The sequence below is a fragment of the Nuphar pumila genome, chromosome 2 (genome assembly GCF_984573655.1).
Source record: "Nuphar pumila chromosome 2, dmNupPumi1.hap1.1, whole genome shotgun sequence".
In the NCBI taxonomy this organism is placed as follows: domain Eukaryota; kingdom Viridiplantae; phylum Streptophyta; class Magnoliopsida; order Nymphaeales; family Nymphaeaceae; genus Nuphar; species Nuphar pumila.
Window position 1 is genome coordinate 100,999,341 of NC_143250.1, and position 27,781 is coordinate 101,027,121.

Sequence of the window (27,781 nt, forward strand, 5' to 3'; positions counted from 1 at the left end):
ATGATTTGATAATTTATTATAATTAAAGATCTTTGTTGTTTATCCACATTGGATGGTATGGTAGGACCCAAATGGGTCGGATATAATCATTACCCATGTTTGGTAAACCTGCTTTTGATGTTCTGCGTATTAAAGTACTCATATCGACTGGATATATGTTTGATAAAACTTGCTTTTGATGTTATGAGTGAGTGGTAGCTGCCTGAGCAAAACCTACGCGCGCTTCGCTCAGCAGAAAAAACCCGCTGAAACACCTTTAGTGGCGAGAAAAAAGTCACAAAAGGTCTGACGTCTTTAGTGGTTATTTTTGTCGCTGCTAAAAGTCTCGCAGACAAAAGTCGTTGCTAAAAATCTGGCACCTTTAGCAGCAGTATTTCAGCGAGATTTTTCTGTTGGGCGTCCATCGCGATGCAACACCATCTGTCTTGGTTAGGCACGAAAGTGGACAAGCAGCTACCACTTATGGTTGATGTTTTGTATAAAAAGACATTTGTATGAATTGAATATGAGTAGATAATGTAAATAGGGAGGGCTTGATTTATAGAAAACTACCAGTTATGATTATCTCTACCAATTATCTTGGAAAAGTTTAAAAAAAGCAATAAAAATAAAAAAAATAGCAATATTTGAAAATTTAAACAAAGAAAATTATTTGAGATTCTCATATCAACTTTAGCTTAACAATGACAACTATTCTCCTTTTTGAAGAAGATTTTCTAATTTAATTCAAAACAAACTTCTTCCTAAGATGACCTTCTAAAAAGATATTATTTATCTTTAAAATATGAATCCTAAACACAAGAACAAAAATAGAAATTCAAACTAAAAATGGATCCTTATGGATCCGGGTTTTTACCCTGCTCCTGCATTAGTTGATAATTTGAGGTATACCCCCCACTAACCAGCTGAGATTTCACCTAGGTTGAAGTCTATTTCGTAGAGACACTTCAGTTTAGACTCGTGTTATGTCCTTTTATATACTATTTTTTGTAAAGAACTTCATAGAAATGGTGTGTCCTGTATCCCTTTTATTGCGTCCATATCATAGTTTAAAAAGTCGTCCGGTTGACCCGATAACTTGGTCGACTCAGCCTAGATTGCTCAGTTATCGGGTCAAAAAATAGGTGTAACCCGACTTTAACAAAACTCGGCCGAGTCATGGGCGAGTCAGCCGTGGCACAGGCTATTCATGCACATATATATATATTATATTAAATATAATATAAATATTATGTATATTATATATAAAAATATAATTATACATGTATTAATAAAATTATACATTAAATATATTATAAAAATATCATATAATGTATATTATATATAATATATTTTATATAAAATATAAAGTTAACATGACCCAGCCAAGTCGCGAGTCATTCAACGACGAGCTGAGTGAAAACACTGGTTGAAATGTGATGTTTGGGCTTGCCAACACCAGTCCCAATTTATTGTTTCAGCAACTCCATTGCTCCCAAACAGCAAGAGAGTGTGGGAGGTGACAGAAACCACAACACAACCGCCGATTCAAGGCTCCCAAACATAGCCTTAGGTGAAATGATCCGCCATTGATATGAGTTCAAATCAATTTTTCATTAAGTTCAAATCATCAAACATAGCCATATTTTTATTTCATATTTTAATGCTCAAGTATCAAATTATGGCCTCATTTTTTAAATCTTTTTTTAGGGCGGGGAACCTACTTTGGAACAGGGTTCACCTAATGCCTCCCCTTTCCGGGTGAATGCCCTAGCTCACAAAGAACACCTATTGGGCAAGCTACTAGTATGATCCAACGGGTAATTATTCTTGGAAGATGAGTAGTGGGCAAAGAGTGGTATCCTTGCCAGGATTTTACATCAGTGGATCTTGAAAAAGGAGGCAGTAACACCATCCTTAAATTCAATAAATAAATAAACACGTGATTGATAAGTAGCTCTTAAAGTCTTATCTCCTAAACCCTCATAATCGGTATCAAAAGGACAGTTTCGAGTGTTGGATTAGTCTCAGATGAGTACATAAAACAATAAAAAATCGACAGCTCATACTGCACCAAAACTTTGTAAAATAGAAATCAAGGATTATAATTGAATGATTCCACTCCAAGTATGACTTTTAGTGAATAAGCAATGATGTGTGCATCTACAGATTACAATAAAGTAAAAAAATACATGCAGCTACGTTTTTTTAGAAGCGTTTAAACAGTTTAGGACATGAACTGTTAGGAGCAAATCATATATATATATATATATATAGTGGTTTTGTACCATGACACCATATAGTATGTTGGTACACATTCTTTTTTTTTAAAATTTTTTTTTTGAAAGGCAAGTTGGGGTTAGGAAGACCCCTACCCGTTATACAACTATACCATTGGGTTTTGAACCTGCAATGTCTCAAGACAAGATGATGGATGTTTACTAGCTGCTCCTACCAGACAAATGGAGCCCCTGTTGGTGTGGTGGTGGTACACAATATTGTTTGTATGGATCTAGCCACCAAATGATAGATCTAATTGTGTTTAACATGATTTATTTATTATGTTATAAGGTTTTATCATATTTAATACACTACAAGATTCATTTTTTAAATGGTAAAAAAATCAACTTGTTCATAGTTTATGAAAATTAGGGTGGTTTAGAAATGGTATAAAACATCATATTTGAGTCAACTTTAACACACTAGAACATGCTGAATATAATTGAAATATTAGATTGCTTTTGGAGCTTAGATCTATAAAATCAAGTGTGTACCACCAAAACACCCATATATATAGTCACTAGAATATGAGAACTAATGTGTGAACCATAATTTTCATGAATTTTTGTTCTTTTCTATTAAATCTAACCATACAGATGTGATATAAGAACCTGCTCTTGAATCATCCGATTTTGATGCATAAACGAGTTTTTTTTAATGCTTTAAAATAAATGGCTCATAATCTTCATAAATGTTCAATCCTTCATAAATCATATTTTTGATCAAATGGTTGATTCCTAGCAAATTCACCATGCCAAGCACATCCACATGGTTGGATTTGCAAAAAAAACGTTGAAAATGCCCATATTTTTAGTTCTAATATAGTTCTCATATTTTTGTCTCTCTCTCTCTATATATATACCAGGGTGTTGGGATGACATCTTTATTTAGCCCGTAGACCTTTTTGCAAGGACAGTACACAGTGGTGCTTTTGTGTTTTCTGTGGGCCAAAAGATAGAATCATGTTCAATGATTCATGTGGCGCATGTGACTCAAGCTCTGGATAGATTTGGCCGTGTTTCCTGATGCTCATGGCACACAAGCTGGTCCCATGTGGATGCACGTCCGCCCCCAGTAAGACACTGCACTCTTTGCGGGACAGGACCCTACTTTTCCTGCTTGCATAATGCCCATACCCCATAGGGTTCCCTGGTTTTTTATTTCAGTGCCACTATCATTCACCACTGGTTGTTTGCCATGCTTTGGAACCGTTGATTTTAGAGATCAATAAATGTTAGCCATAAAACTGTTCCAATTGTAGAGGGCCACCATCCTAAAGTGAATATGAAGTGTGCACTCCATCATGTTAACCACTAGCTTAAATGCTTAATAATATCGAGCTAATTTTAGTGTTATAAAAACAACCTTATAAACCAAATAAGGCTGTGTTTGGGAACCTTGAATTGAGATGGGCGAAGTGGTTTCCATGCACAAAACATGGTTTTTGAAAATTATGGTACTGCTGATTCCATGAGTTGTCTGGGAACTATCTTTTGCTTTCAAAATGGTTTTACCGGTATAAGGAATTGGTATTGGCTACCAAACAAGCTTATCACCTTTACCCTTTTATATTTATCATAGAAAAAAAAAAACAAAAAGAGAGAAAAAAGGAGCCAAAAGCTGGCCACCCACCGGCTCGTGGGTGGCCGGAAAATGGCTGGTCACTCAACAAATGCAAAAAATAAAGAGTCCGTCAGCTAGGCATTTCCCGGCCACCCACCGGTCGAGAAATGGTCGGGCTCACACCATCCCAACCATTTTCAGGCTAGTGGTTGTTTTTGACCATTTTTCAACTAGAAATGTCAAAGACAATAGTGAGGCGAGTAGAAGGTGAGAGTTGCATAGTGAGGGTATTGAGCAGGTGAGGGGGTGAGGTTGCCTAGGTGACAAGGAACGGGGTAAAAATACTCGGGTTCCTGAAGATTCATTTGGATTCAATTTATATTTTAGATTTTTTTTTTGTCATTTAGATAGTAGTATTTGGTTCATTTGTAATAGATATTGGATTATATATTGAATTTAATATTCAGATTTGATAAGTTTCATCTTTTAAAGGGTTATCATATTAGAAAGTCTATTTGAATTAGAATTAAAAAAATTCATCTAGATGAAGGAGCTATGCAAACGAGGAGTTCAGAGTCGGATGATTAAACTTGTTATTTTTTAAAAATTTACATAATTTTTTCATATTTTCTCGTTTTCTTTCAATTTTCATGCGCATAACTTAGTTTCCTCGCGAATCAAGAATTTGATTTTTATCACTAGGGCATTGAGTAGGGTGCTGGGCAGGAAGCTAATGCATGGAATCCACAAAGCCCACCTCTCCAGGTGGGTGTTGAATCACTGCATTGGAGGGGGTTTTGGAGCTGCCAAAACCCTCCCCATCACCCACAATTGCCAAAGCTATGTTCTTAAACGTCCTATTGCATTGGGTACACACTCATTCCAAAAATGCAAATGTAAGTGTTTTGACGATGCAAAAATAATTTAAGAGAGTGGGCTAGCTCGGCCCACATATTTGAGTTTGAATCATGAGTCATTTAGGAACCAATCACTATTCATTTTTGGTTTTTTTATTAAGAAGGAAAACCCTCACCAAAAAACAGGTTACTTAGTCCGCAAAAATAGAATCGGACCCCCATCACCATGGGAACGCTTTTCGCATAAAAAGGGGGTCCAGCATGTATTTCGGCATGCTCATCGATGCATTTCTGTGTTTCCATGTTTGTTTTGGAATTGTGGGCCGGTGAAAATGCATGCACATGAATGCATTTTTGCGGAAAGCACTCATTTTCTGTGACAAGCAAACAGGCCCTTAATGAGGACACGTCCACCCAGCTATCGTTTTTTCGAATAACGACCCAAAAAAAAGGGTCAAGAAAGGAAGCTTTGTACAGGGACTTGGTTTCTAACGGTCTTTCATGTGCCTCTCGTGAGTGCTTTTTGCAAAGGACACTTTGGATCATCTTTTTTGACTGCCTGTTACAATCAGATCTGGATCTATTGAATCCAGATCCTGATCTAAATCTACACTGGATGATACAATTGGCTATACTGATTGAAAAAGTTCATTGACTTTTTAGGTAGCTGCGAATCGCAATGACCTGTGGCGGACACATTAAGTAGGATTTGAGATCCTGAACCATTTAAGGTTTGACCCGAACAGGGTCCCATGGTGACATTAGGGCTTGTTTGATGCCTTGTCCAATATTGGATAGAACAAACAAACATAATAAGCAGAACTCTATAACAACTGTACTAAGGCTAACTTTTGTTTCAATTGTACAAGTTGTCCTTGTTTCAAATGTTTTTAAGTTGTGTGCAGACAACATGAACACACATATAATGGGTCAGATAACTTTGTTTTGAATGGTAAGTATTTTAACATGTTCATTATGGATTTTAGCCTCAGATATGGATTTCATACTGGATCTAAAAACTAAAAATGTTTAAAATTTGAGAAAAAATAAGAATTGATATTTTTTTATTTATAAATAATTTAATCAATGTCATATTACGAAAGTTTATCATAAAAACATCAAATCCTGAAATCAAATTAACTATAAAAATCAAATTAGCAAACCCTATTAAATCGTAAAATCATAAAATATAAGAAAATAAATCATAAATATACCAAAAAGCCCTAAACTATAAGAAAAATAAACCATAAAATTAAATAAAAAAACCCTAATTTAAGTACTAATCGAAGAAAAAATAACCATAATCAAATATAAGAAAATCTCTTATCAAATTAACTATAAAAAGCCTTAATTAAAAAAAATTGATTCAAAACTTTAATCATAAAAAATTAAATAAAAAGCCCTAATCAAATTAACTATAAAAGCCCTAATTTAAGAAAATTAATTCAAAACCCTAATCATATAAAATTAAATAAAAAACCCTAATCAAATTAATTACAAAAAGCTCTAATTTAAGAAATTTGATTCAAAGCCCTAATCTTAAAAAAACCTTAATAAAATTAACTACAAAAAGCCCTAATAAAAAAATAAAAAAACCTTAATTAATGAAAATCAAATAAAAACCATAATTAATAAAAAAAACTTAATAGAATTCCTAAGAAAAATAAGAACAACAACAACAACGAAGAAGAAGAAAAATGAAGAACAAAAAAAGAAGAATAAAGAAGAAGAATGAAGACCGAAGAAGAAGGGGAAGAAAGAAGACCTCGCCCATCCACCGGTTGCCAGTGTCCTCTCTGCCGGTGGCCTTGCCCGACCGCTGCACAGGAGAGAGAGGGTTTCTCTCTAGTTTTTTTTTTTAACTTCAACATTCCTCCATCCTGTTCTTTTCTGAGGTGGAATGGTGAAAACGGCGTTCCAAAGACACGGTAGACATGTCACATCCAATGCTTCTTTCCAAAAAGCATTTCCACAATCCGCGTTGTCCAAAAGCGCTCTTATAGTAGGTTAAGTGCGAGCAGGTTATATGTTCCCCCCAGAAACAAGCACTGCAGCTACCGTGTGTGTTCCTGGGTCCCCACTGAGCACCGTGTGGCGTTCAGTGGGGTGTAGGGGGAGCCGTACACCACCGTACATCTTGTAGGCTGATGTACGATGGTGTAGGGGGAGCCGTACACCCCACTGAGCGCCACGCGGTGCTCAGTGGGAACCCCAAAACATGCACTTCTGGGGGTGCACACGCAACACCCTCTCAGGTTAAGTTGATAACACACAAATCAGCAATGAGGCTAATGGCTCCATGGCTGCATAATATGGTGGACCCCATGTATCATCATGGATCCATGGCCCCCTGAATAAGCTGCACGAGAAGACCCTAATATTTTGTTGTCATTTATAAAAGGTTTGTTTTGTTGTTCTTAAAGTCTTTTTAATAAATTTGTAATCAATAAGAAACACATGATCCGAAGACCATTTAATTGTTTATTGCTCAGTGACTCAAAGCATTAATTGTCAATTTGTTTAATAGAAAATTAAACACTAAATGAATGTTTTTCTGTAAAAGACAAATTGGCATTTTACATTTTATGTATGTGGTACGAATGTATTCATATAAAAGAGGCCATCGAATGGTTAAAATATTGGGCAGCTTTTTGTGAATATCTGACAAGTTTTACCTTTTTTTGTTTTCCATTAATATATATTTTTTAAACTTTTTTTTATATCCCAAGGGATTTCAAGACTGGCCCAAAGTGAAAAGATCAGGTGTGATATGATTGCACAAATATTTGTGCATTAAGCACCTATTTGCCCTCCGTCAGGCCTTGGGCGACACGGACTCCTGACCCTAAAAGGGCTTGGCCTAATGGGATGGGACCTAAGCCTCCAGGTAAGTGGTATGGGTTCAAATTTTATTAGCGACACCTCTTACATAAGCTACTCCTTAAAGTCAAGGAGTAAGCTCACACAGTTTTACGCTGTCATAACAAGTACGGCAGATAGATAAAGCCAGTGCAATCAGGTCTCTGTTCGTAGAGGTGGTTTATCAGTGTTAATATAAAAAAAAAGGGATTCTAAGACTTTCGTGTAATTTTTTTTTAACACCAAGCTAGAGTTAGGCTAGCTTAAAATTTATAAATTTGGACAACTATAGGGAATGATTTTTCCGAATTTTGGTCATCCTCGACCTCGCCAGTTTAGCTAGGTGTCTGGCCAAAAAACCACCCATGTTACAAGCTTTAGCTATCTGTATTCTATGTCTACTGTACAAAAACAAGCTTTAGCTATCTGCATTCTATGTCTACTGTACAAAAACTCTTTCACCAAATGATGTACATAGAATTTACGACACCTCTGCCTTGAAGCGCTTGTTTCAGGTGGCTATCAAGGTCATTGGTGCCCGTGTCTTCGACGCTACTAGTGGGTATTAAAGAGAGGAAGGAGGTGGAAAGGATTTAGCTTCCAAACTCTCTCTCTCTCTCTCTCTGAGAGGAAGACGAAGGCCAAGAAGAAGAAGAGGCAGGTGCGTCTCCCTCCCCAATCTCTCTCTCTCCTCTTCATCCTTTTCTTTCTTTCTTTCCCTCTTTCTCTCCTTCCTTTTTCCTCTTCCCCTCCCTCTCTCTCTCTCTCTCTCTTTCCCCATCGGGTCTCCCTCGTCCTTTTCTTTCTTTCTTTCTTCTTCTTTACTCTTTCTCCTCCTCTTCCTTCCTCTGCCGCTGACAGTGAGTGGTGGGAAGATCGGAGGCAGCAAAAAAAAAAAGGTATGCTGGATCGGGTCCGGGCCCGACCCAGTCCATACCGCACCTGGTGCACCCATGTGACGTAGGTACTTTCAAATTTTCAATGAATTCATGGGCGTGTGTTCTGAGATGGGTTGTTTTGTTCTGCTGGCTTGACAGGCTGCATCTTGGGAGTTGTTTTCCTTTTGATAAAAACCGATTCTTATTTGGTTGCTGTGGATGATAACTTAGTGCGAAGACTCTGAGGCGGATTGTGTTTGGAGACTTTGGTTTAATCATTGAAGCGTTGTTGATCATTCACACGATCTTCCAGGTGTTCAGTTTTCCGGTGATTTGGCTTTCCCAAGCGTCTTTTGCTTTCCCTTTCACCGAATTTTGGTGCTATGGCTCTCGAAACGAATCCGACAATGGTTAGCATGGGCTCCATTCACTCGATTCTCACGAAATTGGGCGTTTTAAGTACGTCCGATCATGCCTCTGTGGTTTCAATCAACATATTCGTTACGCTCCTGTGTGCCTGCATTGTCATTGGGCACCTGCTGGAAGAGACTAGATGGATGAACGAATCGATTACGGCTCTTATCATTGTGAGTACCAACCGCATATTGGTCATTTGAATATATCTTCATCAAAGAACGCGGCACTGATGGGATTCTTGTGGCTTTTGATAGGGGTTGTGCACTGGAGTCATTATTCTAGTGACCACCGGAGGAAGAAGCTCGCATCTTTTGGTCTTTAGTGAGGATCTTTTCTTCATTTATCTTCTTCCGCCTATCATATTCAATGCAGGGTATGCTCTTACCTTCCAAGTTTCTTGATTGATTTTCCTTTTAAGCTGAACTGATGCTGTGTGTGTGTGTGGGGGGGGGGTGGGGGGGGGGGATCAGGTTAGAGTGTGTTCTAGCGGTATTCCGTCAGAGCACCTCTGGATGCCGGTGATCTCAAGATGAACTGCGTCCAAATCCTGTACGAATGGGATGCCCATCACTTGGACGGGTCCCACTCTTTTTTTTTCCGATGTCGTTCGAATTTCGGATGGATTCGAATGGTTTAAAATGATAGGTTCACTATGAGCTTCCAAGGCGCCTCCGACGGTGTTACCATCAGAGGTGCCTCTGAGGTGATCCTCTCTCTAGATTGAGGTGACTCTTGGCAAAAAGAATAGCTTTGCAGGTGGCAGGAAAACCTCGTAGTGACTTGTTCTTGAACTCGACTTTGGAGTCGGGCAATTAATTGTCTATTTTCTTTTTTCATAATGCTTTAAAACTAGGTTGGGTGTTCAGATTGTCTTCTCTGAATTTGAATCACTGGGCAGATAATGTTGATCTGCCAAAATTATGATTATCATGGATGGAGAAAGGAGTTGGGATCCAAGGAGAGCTTAAGTGCCCGGCTATGTGACACTAGCCAATCACATGACAGCATTGCATGGGGTCCACTCATGTGATTAACTGTGTAACATATACAGGCACTAAACCGCTCCCTGGATCCCATTTCATGGAGAAAAGGCCTTTTCAATTTAGGCTACTTGCTGAAGCAGGGACAATATACTCTTCATAGTGATGGACATCATTATTCTTTAATTTCTTGAGGACCCACAAATTTGTGATGATTAATTAGCATTATGTCAATTACCAATAAAATGAAGCATTACTCTTAGAACTATTGTTTATAGATTTAGATATCCTTCAATGCACCACAAATGGAGCAGAATAAAGTTTCTTATTATCAGCGTTTTCTTTAATAAGAAATATTTTTACCACAATTGTTTGTAGCACAATTTTAGTAGGTCTATTTACATAAAAAAATATCTATCATATATCTTCATCGTCTGGTCACTTGGTCAATTCAAATTGTGAATCAAAATTTGGCATGTAGTGATAATTAATGCTAGTTATACAGATAATGTCCTTTTTATGCATTTGAGAATAGCAAACTTGTGTTACTTTTTTCTAAAGATAATTGGATGTTTCTATTATGTCCCGTTATCATTTATTCTGATTCAGAACTTTTTTTATTTCAGGTTTCAGGTTAAAAAGAAGCAATTTTTTCGTAACTTCATGACTATCGTGCTCTTTGGTGCAGTTGGCACATTGATATCTTTTGGCATTATCTCTTTTGGTAAGGCTTATTGAAATTGACTGAAGCTCTTATTTTGAAAATGTATGTGTGTTGATATAAGCTAATTCAGAATATTCACCTATTATCAAACTTTATCTAGAACTATCATATTGACTAGTTCTTGGATTGATCTGCTGAACTGCATGTCTTTTGAGAAATTGCATTCTCTATTTTTTTAGAATAATTTTCAGGACAGTTTTTGAAGCCAAGGTTGTAGGTGCCCTTTTTTTTTTCTTAGCCTTTTTATTCCTATTCCAGGAGCACTACTATTGTTCAAGAGGTATGATATAGCTCTCTTGGATATTGGAGACTATCTTGGTACTCTCTCTCTCTCTCTCACACACACACACACACACACACACACACACACACACACACTCTCTCTCTCTCTCTCATGTGGTCATGCATGTGGAGATGTGATTGATAGTTTTATAGAATTTTTCTAATTACATTGTATGCTATTTTTTTTTTAATTTGCAGCGATTGGAGCAATCTTTTCTGCAACCGATTCTGTTTGCACTTTGCAGGTCCATTTGCTGTAAAAGAGGGTCTGTCATACTTTTGTGTAATTATACTTGATGATACTATCTGAAATAAAATTTGTTTTGTTGTAGATTCTTAACCAGGATGAGACACCTCTACTTTATAGCCTGGTTTTTGGTGAAGGCGTAGTGAATGATGCCACTTCAGTGGTGCTCTTTAACGCTATCCAAAACTTTGACCTTAATCACATCAACTCTGCTGTTGCTGGGCAGTTGGTTCTTAACTTCCTTTATTTATTTGTGATGAGCACTTTCCTTGGAGTAGTTGTAAGTTTCACAATGCCGTTTAGCATGACTACAGTTACCCTTTCTTCTTCATGTGAAAAAAATTATCATAGGATGTCTCCTTTCAGTAATTTCTTGCAACTTTCATTTTTACATTTTGCAGGCTGGACTTCTAAGTGCGTATGTAATAAAAAAGTTATACTTTGGAAGGTGAATAGACAAGTCTTTATAACCTATAACTTGAATTTTATAAGCAGTTTTTGTCTTTATCATTACTGTCATCCTTAAATAAGGACAACTTTGATTTTTTTGTCTTTCTTTGTGTAAAATCTGATGCGAGAAGTTCCATTTGTTTTCAGGCATTCTACAGATCGTGAAGTTGCATTAATGATATTAATGGCCTATCTTTCATATATACTAGCAGAAGTATGGCTCTGTTAATTCTTTATCTAGCTGCTAAATCTTCCATTTCTTGTTATTTATATGATTCCTCATTTCTTTGTGAATTTTATGCTTTGAAAGAAGAAACTTTTGTAGTGAAACTTTATTTGCAATTTTAACTTTTTTTTCTGTTGCAGTTTTTTAATCTAAGCGCCATTCTCACAGTTTTCTTTTGTGGAATTTTGATGTCACACTATACCTGGCATAATGTGACAGAGTCTTCACGAGTTACCACCAAGTAGGTTGAGTAATATTAAACATTTTGGATGTATGTTGTATTATGTTCTTTCTTATCACTGTCTTGTGGTTAAAAGTATTTACAGTCTCCTCTCTTGTTACTTATGTCCATTTCAGGCATGCCTTCGCTACAATGTCATTCATTGCTGAGACATTTATCTTTCTTTATGTTGGTATGGATGCATTGGACATCGAGAAGTGGAGGCTTGTGAAAAGCAGGTACAGTTTGTGTCCAACAATCATAACATTAGACTGAAAAATCATTTTCTCTAATTACTTCAAAAAATATCATGGTTGTCCATGACATAATGATTTTGTACTTGTATCCCTGAGTCTCCGGAGAGGAAGAATTCCACTCATTGTGTTGTTTCCAGAATTTCTGTTTCAATTGACTTTTCATGCAACCTTTGCTTCTGAAGAATAACCATATGAGAGGTTATCCAAAAAAAAAAAGAATTACCATATGAGTATTTAGCTAGAGATGAGCTTGTGATTATTGTTATGATGGTACAAAAGAGTTGAAGTCTAAATTCTAATCTTGCATCCACTCCCATTTTTTTTACGACCTTTTTCCTGTGTTCTTGCGTTTCCATATTATGTCCTTATAAATGGTTTGCACTAAAGCATTCTCAAATTCAATGAATAATTTTTATGGCATCAATAACTACTTCCTTGGTTTTCCTTATGAACAAAGATTTACAGCTTTAGCACACCAAGAAAATGCCTGTAAACACTATAACATCACTAAGATTGTCCATGGTGTATTACTATTATTACAAGTAATGTCAGTAGTGATACAATCTCTTCACTTTTGCATCTTGGAGTTTTTTTTTTTGTTTTTTTCTTGCATTGCACACTTTTTATCTTACATGTACTTTGTGCTTTGTTCTCCCATCATTTAATTCCTCTAAATAAATTGCTTATGTTGACCTGAAGAGCCCCTTTAATTCTCCAATTGTTTGACTTCCTGAAATACCCTTAGGAGTGTTTGAAAGGAAATAGGCGGAAGTGTAACCCAAGAATGCACAAGCATTCACAAAGTCCAATAATGGACAACAACTATGGCGTACAAACAAGAGGTCCATAAAGGGACAATATACAAGCCTAAAAAGGCTACACAAACATAAAAATAATGGAATCTTTATTGAAGAGAGCCTTGAAAGGCATAGGAAATACAAGGGGGATAACCCCATATTTATACACAAAAGGGACACATGAGAGACCATTGGGGGCTCCCACATGGAATCGTTGGGAGCCCCCAACGACTCTATGTTGGGACCCCAATGCTTTAATCAAAAGGGAGGAAAAGAAAAATAAAAAATAAAAAAAAAATACAAAAGAAAGAAAAACATATTCAAAATAATGAATATGCGAGAAATGGTGAAAAGACTATTTTACCCCTATCGGGTATTACAAATGAATTACATAATTTATATATATAGACATGTATATATATATGTATGTATATATATATACATGTGTATATATTTTTAACACCCCTCTCAAATTTGACGGGGAAGGTTATCCCGAAAGTTTGAAAAATACAAAAAAAATCCTGGGAAGAAGTCCAAGTCTTCAAGGAAAATCTTCATCTTTATGACATCTCAGAAAATTCTTGCAAATGTAAGTTTAAAAAAAGCCTTTATTGGTGATCATCCCCAAGCACCTTCATTGGTTATCTCCATGATGTATCGACGGTGCCACTTCTTAAAGATCCTGAAAAGATAGAACAAACCAAAAGAAGACTTCAAGAACATAAAGAACAATATTCTAGCCCAAGAGTTGCAAAAACAATATATTGTAAAGCAAGAATAAAATGGTTTAAAGTTTAAACAAAATAGTAACAACTTTTTGAATCATTAAATATTAAGGAAGACAAGAGAAACATCCTTCAAAGATGGAAATAACTCATAATCAATTTATTTTTCAAGAAACCATAACGTTGATCATAAGAAGATTTGATTACTTAAAAGACATATGATTCATTAAGAAGAGATAATCAAATATGCATAAATATTATCTCAAATGACATGGTGGTCTTAAAAAAAGCATACGAATGTCTTCAAAAGAGTGTTTATTAAAAATACTTCAAACAAAACCCATAAAAGGGTATAAGTGGAGGAGCACAATAAAAATAAGTAAACATTTATTTATGACAAAAATGCTCAAGAAGCATTGAATATGCACATCAAGTAGGTTTAGATGATTCCATTAAGCGTCAATTTTGGGAAGATTTAGATTGAGTAGTACAAGGGATATCTTATGGAGAAAGGCTTTTCATCGGCGGTGACCTTAATGGGCATGTAGGCATTAATATGGATGAATTTGAGAGTATCCATGGAGGCTATGGTATAGGAGAAAGAAACGAAAGTGGAGAAAGGATTTTAGATTTTGGTTTGTCCTATGATATGATCTTAACAAACACTTGGTTTAGGAAGAGGGAGTCTCACCTAGTAACATTTAAAAGTGGGGTTAATACGAGTCAGATAGATTTTTTCCTACTTAGAAAGAGAGATAGGGGTTGTTGCATCGATTGTAAGGTTATATCGGGAGAAAGTGTAGCTACACAATATAGAGTCTTAATTTTAGATCTTAGAATTAAACAATGTCGCAAAAAGGATAGACATAGAATAGATCCTAGAATTAAGTGGTAGGCACTGAAAGAAGCTAAACAAAGAATGTTTGTAGAGCAGGTAGTTAATGAAGTTGATTGGTGTCTCGAGGAGGATTCAGAATCAATGTGGAATAAGATAGCGGGTGGCATGAGAAAGGTGGCTAAGGAGGTATTGGGTGAGTCTAAAGGCGGTGCACCGCTATGTAAGGATACATCGTGGTGGAACGAGGATGTCAAATTAGCTATTAAAGTTAAAAGACAGTGTTATAAAAATCTAAGTAAGAGTCGTGATAATGAGAATTTGGAGAAGTATATGATAGCAAAGAAGGAAGCTAAAAAAGTAGTTCGAAACGCGAGGGCTAAGGTATATAAGGAGGTTTATGATAAGTTGGATACCAAAGAAGGCGAGAAGGATATTTATAGGCTTGCAAAGATGAGAGATAGGAAATCGAGGGATTTGGGTATGGTTAGATGTATCAAAGATGAAACGCAAAGGGTTTTAGTCAAAGATGAGGAGATTAAGGAGAGATGGAAAGATTATTTTGATAAGCTATTTAATGATAGTCATGCTCAAGATCTTGAAGACTTGTCCATTCCTTTTCATGAGATAAATCGTGACTTCATGTGCAAGATTCAAAAGAAAGAAATTGCAGAGGCTTTGAAGAAAATGAAATCAAGAAGGGCAGTTGGCCTAGATGGTATACCTATCGAGGCTTGGAAATGCTTGAGAGAGAAAGGTTTAGAATGGTTGACAAATCTTTTTAACTTGATTTGGCGAACAAATAAGATGCCTAATGAGTGAAGGAAGAGTACTTTGGTGCCTTTATATAAGAATAAGGGTGATATACAAGATTGCACAAACTATCGTGGTATAAAACTCATGAGTCATACTATGAAACTTTGGGAGAGGGTGATTGAGTCTAGGTTGAGGAAGGTGTGAGAAAGAACGCTCGTTATTCCCTGTATGGTCCTGTCATCGGCAGAGAGAGGAGAGAGAGAGAGAGAGGGAGAAAGAGAAAGAGATATCAAGAGAAAAGGGGGTCAGTCCATCGTGACTGCCCTCTCATTCTATTAATACAATTAGTGTATAAACTAGGGTACGAAAATTGTAAAGAGTCTTTCACACAATCAAGTCTACAAACAACTTGACAAAACATACATTCACCCAATATGGTAAACCAAAATAGCATACAAAATGCTCCACAGCACAAACATAAGAATAGTGCATAAATGCACTTGAATCTAAATATGTAAGAGGTAAAACCCTCTACCTTTGTATATTAATTACAATGGGCAGCATGCCCTTATTTATAGAGAGGTTACATGAGAGGAGCTATTAAAATAGCTGTTGGGATAGCTGTTGAGCTACTCCCAACAGCTCTAATTAGAGCCGTTGGGAGTAGCCCAACAGCTCTATTCAAACAGTCAACATTTTGACTGTTTGACAGAACCTGACAAAAAGGCTGTTGGCTGTTTTGACAGTCCAACAGCTCTAGTCAATTATGACTGTTTGACAAAAAGACAAAAAATAAGAAAGAAATAAAATTACAAAAATAAATAAATAAAAAAGTATTACAAGAATATAAGTATATACTTTAAATATATAGTTATATACATATATATATATACATATACATACTCTTGTATTACGAAAAGTATGTATATATATATATATAATATATATATATATATATATATATATATATATATATATTCAAGTATATACATATATATGTCATTTTCTAACAGTCTCCCTCAAACTTATGGTGAAATCACCGAAAGTTTGTCAAGTAAAAAGTTGAATCTTGGTGAGCATAGTGCCTTGGTGAAGAAGTCAGCAAGTTGATATTCTGATGTCACATAGGGAAGATCAATAGTCTTCTTCAAATATTCTTCACGAACAAAATGGCAATCCATCTCTATATGCTTAGTTCTTTCATGAAATGTATGATTTCGAGCAATGTATATCGAACTCTTATTGTCACAGCACAATCTTGTAGGATTCTGAAGGTGAATCCCCATATCTGAAATCAGTTGTTTGAGCCACACGACTTCCATAGTAGTAGTTGCCATTGCTCTATATTCAGCTTCTGTAGATGATAATGATACCTTTTGTTGTTTCTTGCACCTCCATGAAATCAAAGATTCACCTAGAAATATACAAAAACCAGTTGTTGAGCGCCTGTTATTTGGATCTCCTCCCCAATTAGCATCAGAATATGCAATAAGATCTAAGGAGGAAGAAGAGGACAGAAAGACTCCCTTATTTATAGTGCCTCTAATGTATTTAATAATTCTCATGACTGCACTCATATGAGCTGATGTTGGAGCATGTTGAAATTGACTGGCTATATGTACAGCATGGGCTATGTCTGGTCTTGTAATACTTAAATACATAAGAGATCCCACTAGCTGTCTGAAGGGAGTTGGATTGTCCAAAGGAACTCCATCATCGGCTCGCATTTTCATTCCAACAATCTCTGGAGTATCAACAACTTTATCATCTGAAAGTCCTGACCTATCAATAATATCTGAAGCAAACTTTGTTTGTGACAATATGTATCCTCGGTTAGAGTATGAAACTTCTATACCAAGAAAGTATGTTAGAAACCCAAGATCTGTCATTTCAAAAGAATTTTTCAAAAATTGTTTTACTTTCTTGATTCCCTCCTTGTCACTACCTGTAATTAACATATCATCAACATATAAAAGTAAAATTATAATACCAACAGAAGAGTTTTTGATAAACAAAGCTGTATCAGTATAGCATGGTTTAAAACCATACCTTGTAATAACATTGTTAAAAGTATCAAACCAAGCTTTAGGTGCTTGTTTGAGGCCATATAATGCCTTTTTTAATTTAAGCACTTTACCTGAAGGAATTATTAATCCAGGTGGAATATCCATATATACTTCCTCATTGAGATTCCCATTTAAAAATGCATTTTTAACATCCATTTGAAATATATTCCAATTTTTAATAGCTGAAATAGCTACAAGCATTCGAACAATGGTCATCCTGGCAACAGGAGCAAAAGTTTCTTCGTAATCTACTCCGTATTCTTGAGAATATCCTTTGGCAACTAATCTGGCTTTATGCCTTTCCAAGGATCCATCACTTTTGGTTTTTACTTTAAAAACCCATCTACAACCTATTGTCTTTTTTCCTATAGGTAAATCCAGAATTTCCCAAGTGTTAGCATATTTAAGAGCTTCTAATTCTATGTGCATAGCTTTTATCCATTCAGGTAAATTTTTTGCTTCATTGTAACATGAGGGTTCAAAATATGAGTGGATAGCTATAAGACATGCTCTATGTTTAGGAGAGAATGAATCATAAGACACAAATTTATTTGGGATTCTTGAGGTTCGTTCTGATCTACGAATAGTGGTTTGTTCTGAAGGAATTTCTAATGCTTCATGATTACTTTGATTTACACCTTCATTGAATGCATTTCGATTTCTTCTAGTGTATACTATTGGTTCAACTATTGTTCTATTTTCAATAAGAGGTTCTACATAAATATTTTCATCATTAGACAATAGTTTGAACAAGAAAGAATAATCAGAGTTTATGTCTTTCGACATGTTTTCTTCAAATCCACTTTCATTTTCAACAAAATTAACATTCCTTGAAATGAGAAGTTTATCATTTTTGGTATCATAACATTTAAATCCTTTTTGTGTTTCTGAATAACCAATGAACGCACAGGAAATAGCTTTAGAAGATAGTTTATCTCCTTTATCATTCAAAACATAACATTTGCAACCAAAGATTCTCAGTCTTTGATAGTCAGGTTGATATTTGAATAATTTTTCAAAAGGAATTTCATTAGATAAAGTTTTGGAAGGCATTCTATTTATAAGATATACTGAGGTTAATGCAACTTCAGCCCAAAGATTTTTTGGAACATTTTTAGCAATAAGAAGAGTTCTTGTAGTTTCCATAATATGTCTGTGTTTCCTTTCTGAAACTCCATTTTGTTGTGGGGTTCTAGGACATGATCTTTGATGTAAAATTCTTTCATTTTCTAAAAATTGTTTAAACTCATTTGACAAGTATTCTCCTCCAGAGTCAGTTCTGAGAATTTTGAGTTTACTTTCAAATTGATTTTTAATCATGTTATGGAATGTTTTGAAGGTTGCAAATACATCTGATTTATACTTAAGAAAGTAAATCCAACAATATCTAGTGAAGTCATCAATAAACACAACATAGTAGGAGAATCCGCCTTTAGAGGCTACAGGAGCAGGACCCCATACATCCGAATGAACTAATTCAAAAGGCATTGAGGAGTAAAAAGTTCTTTGACCATAAGGCAAGACTGTCATTTTACCAAGTAAACATTCTTTGCATTCAAAATTATCTTTACAAAGATTCTTGGTAATAGGTACAAAATTTAATTTTCTTATATTTGGATGCCCAAGTCTATGATGCCAAGTCCGTATGTCTTTTGTTTGGGCAGTGTTGCAAAATGATTTCTTTGGAATACAAAGGAAATCCATATAATAGAGATCTCCTTGCCTAGAACCTTCCCCAATCAATTTCCTGGACTGGCGATCCTGCACCCAACATTTACTTGATGAGAAAATGACATCACATCCATGATCCAAGATTTGAGAAACAGAAAGTAGATTAAGATGAAGTTTTGGTATAAGTCTTATTTTCGGAATATAAAAGTTATTATGTTTTGACAAATCATTTTTAAAAATTCCAGCACCCTCTATTTTCAACGCAGTACCATCGGCAATGGAAACAAATGATGCATTTGAATTAGGTTGACATTCGGATAATATAGATCTATGTGGGGTCATATGAAAAGAAGCTCCTGAATCAAGAAGCCAAGAGCACATACCAGGAGTAGAAGAGGTTGCAATGGCCGCTCCTGAGGTAGATCCTTTAAGCAATGGTTGTAATGCCTCCGTCAGTTGAGATAATGATTTGGTGAGGTCTTTGAGATTCAAAGTATCTTCATCTTATTTTGATGGTGCAGCCGCAACACGCTTTTCTTGAGGCCTATATTTGTATCTAGGACATTGAGGCCTAATATGATCGGGCTCATTACAATTATGGCAAATGATTTTTGATTCTCCTCGATTCTTATTAAAATGAGGAGGTTTATATGGCTTGATATAGTGTCCTGGTTTTGATGCGGCAAGTGCGCAATACTCTTCTTGACCATTGCTAGAAGTAGCAAGCACACTAACATTTTTACTCATGTTTAGCCTAGTCTCTTCTCCACTAAGTTTAGTGAGAATCTCATGAATAGGAGGAGGTGATGAAGATGATAGCAAGGAGACCCTTCTTTGTTCAAACTCGGGTCTCAAACTATAGAGAAAAGCGAAAAGTCTCTCTTCTTCAACTTGAACTCTCCGCATTTCTATACACTTTCCTTCCCATTTGGGTTCAAATTGAGCAAGTTGGGTCCAAATGGAAGATAACTCCATAAAATAATCTCTTATATTCTTATCTCCTTGTTTAATGTTTCTAACTTTTTCTTGGAGATAATACTTGTGAGCCATATCTTTTTCGGTAAACATACCTCTAAGATATTCCCATGCTTCATTTGCCTTTTTGTAACACCAAAGGTTTGAGGCAATTTTTGTCTCAACTCCACTAAGCATCCATGAAAGAATTTTGGCATTTTTCATTTCCCATTCATCTAATTTTTTGTAGTATTCTTCCATGGCTTTGTTTTTTTCTTCAAGACTAGTCTCAACGTCATTTTCACCTAATGTAATTTTGGGAGTGGGTTCAAGAATAGTACCTCTTACAAATCCCCACAAACCTTGACCCTTGATGAATGTCTCCAAGTGTCCCGCCCAAATGTTATAGTTGCTTCCTTCAAGTTTGAATGGCAGAATGAAGTTGGAGTTGCTTGTATTGTGCGGAAAAAATTCACCCATGATGAATCCAAAGAAAAAAAGGAACCACCAATCACGAAAGAAAGAAGGCACGCTTTACGAGGCAGCTCACCAATGCACGGTTGATCATACACCAAGCTCTGATACCATGTAAAGAGTCTTTCACACAATCAAGTCTACAAACAACTTGACAAAACATATATTCACCCAATATGGTAAACCAAAATAGCATACAAAATGCTCCACAGCACAAACATAAGAATAGTGCATAAATGCACTTGAATCTGAATATGTAAGAGGTAAAACCCTCTACCTTTGTATATTAATTACAATGGGCAGCATGCCCTTATTTATAGAGAGGTTACATGAGAGGAGCTATTAAAATAGCTGTTGGGCTACTCCCAACAGCTCTAATTAGAGCCGTTGGGAGTAGCCCAACAACTCTATTCAAACAGTCAACATTTTGACTGTTTGACAGAACCTGACAAAAAGGCTGTTGGCTGTTTTGACAGTCCAACAACTCTAGTCAATTATGACTGTTTGACAAAAAGACAAAAAATAAGAAAGAAATAAAATTACAAAAATAAATAAATAAAAAAGTATTACAAGAATATAAGTATATACTTTAAATATATAGTTATATACATATATATATATATATACATATACATACTCTTGTATTACGAAAAGTATGTATATATATATATAAATATATATATATATATTCAAGTATATACATATATATGTCATTTTCTAACAAAAATACCCTTTAAAAAAGAGTTAATGTACATTCTACACTTATTGGGTCTGGACCCGATCCATTATATAAATGGATCGGATCAGACATATACAAATGACTTTTTCTTTTCACCCTCCCTCAAGTTGTGCATGGTGTTGGACCATGAACAACTTGTTCTTCAGAAACCAAAATCTATCCTTTGTCAAGCCTTTAGTGAGGATGTCAGCAACCTGTTCTTCAGTTGGCACATACATAGGCTCAATCTCCTTGTCTTCAACCTTTTTCCTAATAAAATGTTGATCTATTTCAATGTGCTTTGCTCGACTATGGTGGATGGGATTGAATGACATGCTGATGGCACTTTGATTGTCACACAACAACAGTGACCGAGCAATCGGTTCTCCCATTTCTGTCAGGAGATGTCTAATCCATGTGCCCTCGGCCGTGGCAGTGGCCATCGATCTGTATTCAGCCTCGGTGCTTGATCTAGCAACAACCTTTTGTTTTCTACTGCTCCAGGATACCAAGTTTGGCCCAATGAAGCTGCAATAACCGGATACTGATCGTCGTTCGTCTGGATCACCTGCCCAATCAGCATCAGCATAAGTGACGATCTCATGGCCCCCGCCTGGATCTAATTCTCTTTTCTTGTATACCAACCCATCACCAACTGTACCCTTCAGGTAACGAAGTATACGTTTGACTGCCTCCATATGTGACATACGAGGTTCATGCATAAACTGGGATACTTGATTAACCGAATATACTATGTCAGGTCTAGTAAAGGTCAGGTATTGCAACATGCCAACTAAGCTGCGATACTTAGTGGGATCTTCATATATATCCCCTTCCTGTGACCTCAATTTCTGATGAATGACACTTGGAGTGGTTAACGGCTTACAATCTGTCATGCCTGCTCTGCCGAGAATGTCCAACGTATATTTGTGTTGAGTAAGGATAAGGGTATCATTTCTGTTATCAACTTCTACCCCAAGAAAATATCGCAGCTCTCCCAAATCTTTCATCTTAAATCTCTGATTTAATAACTTCTTCACCTGCTCAATGTGACTTTTACAGTTCCCTGTGATGATGATGTCATCAACATATATCAACAGAAGAGTAGTGACTCCTTGTTCATTGTGAATAAATAATGAGTGATCCAAAAGAGACCGAGAGAAGCCATACCGTTGTATTTCTAGAGAAAAACTGTCGAACCAGGAACGAGAAGCTTGTTTCAAACCATAGAGTGCTCTCTTTAATTTGCATACATATTTTTTGGCGTCTCGTTCTGCATATCCAGTGGGTTGTTCCATGTAGACCTATTCTTTTAAATCCCCGTGTAGAAAGACATTTTTTACATCCAGCTGGCTCAATGTCCATCCATGTTTAATGGCTAGACTCAACACAATACGAATGATCCCCATTTTAACTACAGGACTAAAAGTTTCATCAAAGTCTTGGCCTTCCTCTTGTGTGAATCCCTTGGCTACAAGTCGAGCTTTGTACCTTTCGATGCTCCCATCTGGTTTATATTTTATTTTGTACACCCATTTTGACCCAACGACATTTCTGTTCAGTGGTCTAGGCACAATCTCCCATGTGCCACATTCATGTAAGGCCTCCATTTCTTCATTCATTGCTTCTACCCATCTTCTAGAGCTCGCAGCTTGATAGAACATAAGAGGCTCATCCTCTTTACATATGGATGTCAAGAATAGCTGAAAGTCCAATGAAATTTTTTATAACTTACCCACCTGTCAAGCGGATGTCGAATCCGTGAAGATCTTCTGATATCCATTTGCTGCGAAACAGATGATCCAGAAGGATCCGTGTTCATACAAGGAATGGATGAGGGTTCTTTCTCTCGCCGAGTGTATACAATACCCTTATACCTTGTTGGCTCCAAGTCATATGTGACAGTTTCCTCCGTTTGGGTCTCATTGGCTGAATCCTCATGTGGCTCATTCTGACTGCAATTTTCTAGACATTCTACTGTACCATTGGAGAAGAGTTCTGAATTTAACCATGGGTAGTATAACTCAATGCTGGAGCTTGAGTTATCAGTATCCACCATAGTTGAATTATTATCCTGATCAGCAAAGTTCATTTCATCGAAAATAACATTCCTTGATATTTTGACACGCTTACTCAGGGGATCATAACACCTGTACCCTTTGTAATCTTCGGCATATCCTATAAACCTGCATTTCAAAGCTTTATCTTGGAACTTGTGCCTGAGTGAGCTATCAATGTGCACATAACAAACAGACCCAAACACACGTAATTCATGATAATCAGGTTGTATGCCAAAAAGAGAGAAGTATGGTGACTTATTTTCTAAGATATTCATGGGCAAGCGATTTATCACATGAACTGTGGAGTGGAAGGCCTCAGTCCATAATGATGTAGGGAGATTGCTCCCGTGCATCATGCTCATTGCAGTCTCAACAATATGTCGATGCTTCCTCTCAGCAATCCCATTTTGTTGAGGTGTATGAGGGCAAGACACTCTTCTCTTTATCCCATTATGTTGAAGGAAATTAACAAAATCACTCGAGGAGAATTCACCTCCTCCATCACACTGGAAATTAAGAATGTTGGTAGAGAAATGATTTTGAACGAAAGAGTGGAATTTCTGGAACAATAAAAAAACTTCTGATTTGTGCTTCATAAAGAATATCCAAGTATAACGTGAGTAACTATCAACGAAAATAAGATAGTATTTACTGTCAGAAAAAGAAGTAATTGGAGCAGGACCCCAAACATCTGAACAAATGACCTCAAATGGCCTTGAAGCTCTTTTATTAATGGAAGCAAAAGGTAAGACATGACTCTTACATAGATGACAACTAGAACATTTTGTATCAACGACTTCTGAACTCAGACTGGACTTAGGAATAAGATTATTCATGACAAGTTTTTCAATAAAATGGCGACCACAATGGCCAAGACGACTATGCCAAAGTCTTGGCTTATTACTTTCAGAAACATTAAATAAAAAATCAGAATCAAAGACTTGGTGAGGCTTCAAGGATGAATAGTTGGGATGAATGAAGGAAGGATCTTCTTGGAAGATGTACATGTTGCCCCATCGTTTTCCTTCAGCGAATGTCCTCCTCGTGCGAAGATCCTTGACATAAACAGAAGAAGGAGTAAATTCAACTGAAGCATTTGCATCATCAACAAGCTTTGAGACAGAAACAATGTTCTTTTGAATATTAGGAGCATGGATGACACTTGGAAGTTTAAGAGAGGACTTTGACATGTGTATAATGGCATTTCCAGTATGTGAGATGGCATGATGTGATCCATCTCCTGTGACAATGCTATTCTTTCCAACATAAGGTGTAAGAGTCAAGAGTTTACCTACATCACCTGTAACATGAGTAGCTGCTCCGGAGTCGACATACCAAGTTCCTTTGTCATTTTGTTTCATATTCAATCCTGCCAAGGCTGCCAACAACAACTCTTTTACTTCTCCATCCTTTCTAGCCTCTGCTTGTGGAGCTTTCCCTTTGTTTTGAGGATTAAACCAACAGTTCGCTTTAATGTGCCCTTTCTTGTTGCATAGGAAACAGGTGGGAATGGGTCTTTGTCCCTGGACATTGGGTGTTGGAAGTATGCCACGACCTCCATAGTTATTTCTCCCTTGTCCTCCTTTTCCTCGAAAAGAACTTCCTCTACCTCGACCATAACTCATTCCCATAGCCAGCACATCTTGTGTTCCAGAATTCCCATGAAAGGCTTCAGAGGAACCTTTCAGATTCATCTCATATTGCAACAGTTTTGCACGAAGATCTTCAAACTTTGGAAGTTCTGGTAAACATAGTAAGGTTGTCGTCATAACATGATAATCTGGCCCCAATCCACTCAAGGTTTGTTGTACTTTATCTTTTTCACTGTCAAGACACCCAACAACAACCAACTGATCTGTGATGCCTTTCATTTTATTCAGATATTCCATAATAGACATGGAATCTTTCTTCAACATCTGAAATTCTCGCTTAAGAAACATAATTCTTGCCTCAGAGATTTGTGAATATGTTTGAACTAACATATCCCACAGTTCCTTTGCCGAACAATCATCAGGAAGAGCAATAAGGACCTCCTGTGAAAGAGTTGAGGTAATATACGCCACTAACGATTGATCCCTCTTCATCCAAGCAACATATTCTGGATTCTTGTGAAGAACAACAGATTGTTCTCCTTTATCATCGGCTTTTTCTTGTGAAAGGAATTCTGGAGGTGGTGGAATCGATCCATCCAGATGACCAGAGAGGTCCTGACTCTTTATAAACGGGATGATCTGTCTTTTTCAGGTTAAGAAGTTACAGTTATTCAGTTTTTCAGAGACTAGTTGGCCGAGGAAACTTGAGGACAGGCATGAATTCCCATGAGTAAAATCCATTTGATTGAACTGACACTTAGGTATATATAAAAAAAAACAAAACAAAAAACTGCTTTGAGCACTCGACCAGTGAGAATACTCGGCTGACAGATGTCAACAGAGAGAGCAACAGTGATTAGCAGACACTTCTTTTCAGGGCCAACGAAAACAGAAAACAGCAGGGATTAACAAAGGAAAATCAGATTAACAGAAAAGGAGAATACTCGGCTGACAGATGTCGACAGAGAGAGCAACAATGATTAGCAGACACTTCTTTTCGAGCCAACGAAAACAGAAAACAGCAGGGATTAACAAAAGAAAATCAGATTAACAGAAAAGGAAAACACAGTAATCTGAAATGAAAAACAGAATCACGATGGTAGAATCTCAAAGGAAAAGGAAAAGGGTATCGAGTTTCAGAAATAGGAAAGAGGAAACCTGTTATCGTGAAACCGACATCAACCAACCTCTTTTAGATCCACACAGATCCACTCACCTGTGCCTTACGTTCCCTGATTCACGTTGATGCCTCAGTCGAGTTTTTCAGAAATAGTAAAGAGGGAACTTGTGCCTTACGTTCCAGATTCACGCTGATGCCTTACGTTCCCAGATTTACGTTGATGGACAGGAAACGATGCAGCCCACGCAGATCCAGACCGAGATCAACCAGCCTCGTTTAGGCCAACCACACAGATTCACGCACCTGATGCCTTACGTTCCCAGATGATAGCTCTGATACCATGTGAGAAAGAACGCTCGTTATTCCCTGTATGGTCCTGTCATCGGCAGAGAGAGGAGAGAGAGAGAGAGGGAGAAAGAGAAAGAGATATCAAGAGAAAAGGGGGTCAGTCCATCGTGACTGCCCCCTCATTCTATTAATACAATTAGTGTATAAACTAGGGTACGAAAATACCCTTTAAAAAAGAGTTAATGTACATTCTACACTTATTGGGTCTGGACCCGATCCATTATATAAATGGATCGGGTCAGACATATACAAATGACTTCTTCTTTTCAGAAGGTTGTCATGATATCGGAGAATCAATTTGGTTTTATGCCTGGAAGATCAACTATGGAAGCTATACATCTTCTTAGACAACTTATTGAAAGATATAGAGAGAGGAACAAAGATTTGCATATGGTTTTTATTGATTTAGAGAAGGCATACGATAGAATACCTAGGGACGTTCTCTGGTGGACAATGATGAAGAAAGGTGTTTCTCTCAAGTACATTAGTATAATTAAAGATATGTATGAAGGAGTAGTAACCAATGTCCGCACTTGTGGAGGGGTGACAACCAATTTTCCGATAACGGTTGGGTTACATCAAGGATCTGTTTTAAGCCCTTTTCTGTTTGTGACAGTGATGGATGAGTTTACGAGATGAATTCAAGAAAATGTACCGTGGTGTATGTTGTTTGCTGATGATATTGTTTTGATTGATGAGTCTAGAGCTGGGGTTAATGCTAAGTTAGAATTATGGAGACAGACATTGGAAGCTAGAGGTTTTAAGTTGAGTAAGAGTAAGACTGAATATATGGAATGTCGGTTTAGTAAGCAACGAAGTAGTGATGAGAGTGTAGTGAAGCTTGGTGAGCAAGAAATACCGATGAATGATTATTTCAAATATTTGGGATCCATCATTCAAAAGTATGGAGAAATTGATGGAGATGTAAATCATAGGATAAAGGTTGGGTGGATGAAATGGAAAAGTGCAACTGGAGTGCTGTGCGATCGTAAAATGCCATTGCAGTTGAAGGGAAAGTTTTATAGGACAACTATTAGGCTCGCTTTACTATATGGTACAGAATGTTGGGCTGCCAAGAGACATCATATTCAAAAAATGAGTGTAGTTGAGATGCGGATGCTTAGATGGATGTGTGGAAATACAATAAAAGATAAGATTCAGAACAAGGAGATACGTAAGAAGGTAGGTGTTGCACCCATTGAAAATAAGATGCGAGAGAATCGTTAACGGTGGTTTGGACATATTCGGCGAAGGCCTAATGATGCTCCAGTTAGAAGGTTGGAGAAATGGGAAAATATATTAGTTAAAAGAGGTCGGGGTAGGCCTAGGAAGACTTGGATGGAGATGATAGGAAAGGATATGAATGCTTTGAACCTCACCGAGGACATGGCATTGGATAGAAATGATTGGAGGAAAAGGATTCATGTGGAAGACCCAAAATGAATT

The 27,781-nt window shown here is 36.8% G+C and overlaps 1 protein-coding gene across 1 annotated transcript in view; it reads left to right on the forward strand.

The window, feature by feature from the left end:
* The first annotated feature begins 8,832 nt into the window (after positions 1 to 8,832).
* The window catches only part of LOC149846403 (sodium/hydrogen exchanger 1-like), a 36,480-nt gene continuing 17,531 nt past the window's right edge, over positions 8,833 to 27,781 (forward strand). The window contains exons 1-10 of the mRNA XM_089996337.1: positions 8,833 to 9,003; positions 9,088 to 9,206; positions 10,440 to 10,537; positions 10,796 to 10,855; positions 11,018 to 11,064; positions 11,152 to 11,346; positions 11,468 to 11,514; positions 11,664 to 11,730; positions 11,883 to 11,983; positions 12,100 to 12,201. Of these exons, the coding sequence (XP_089852463.1) occupies positions 8,833 to 9,003; positions 9,088 to 9,206; positions 10,440 to 10,537; positions 10,796 to 10,855; positions 11,018 to 11,064; positions 11,152 to 11,346; positions 11,468 to 11,514; positions 11,664 to 11,730; positions 11,883 to 11,983; positions 12,100 to 12,201 (1,007 nt within the window). The remainder of the gene's footprint in view (positions 9,004 to 9,087; positions 9,207 to 10,439; positions 10,538 to 10,795; positions 10,856 to 11,017; positions 11,065 to 11,151; positions 11,347 to 11,467; positions 11,515 to 11,663; positions 11,731 to 11,882; positions 11,984 to 12,099; positions 12,202 to 27,781) is intronic.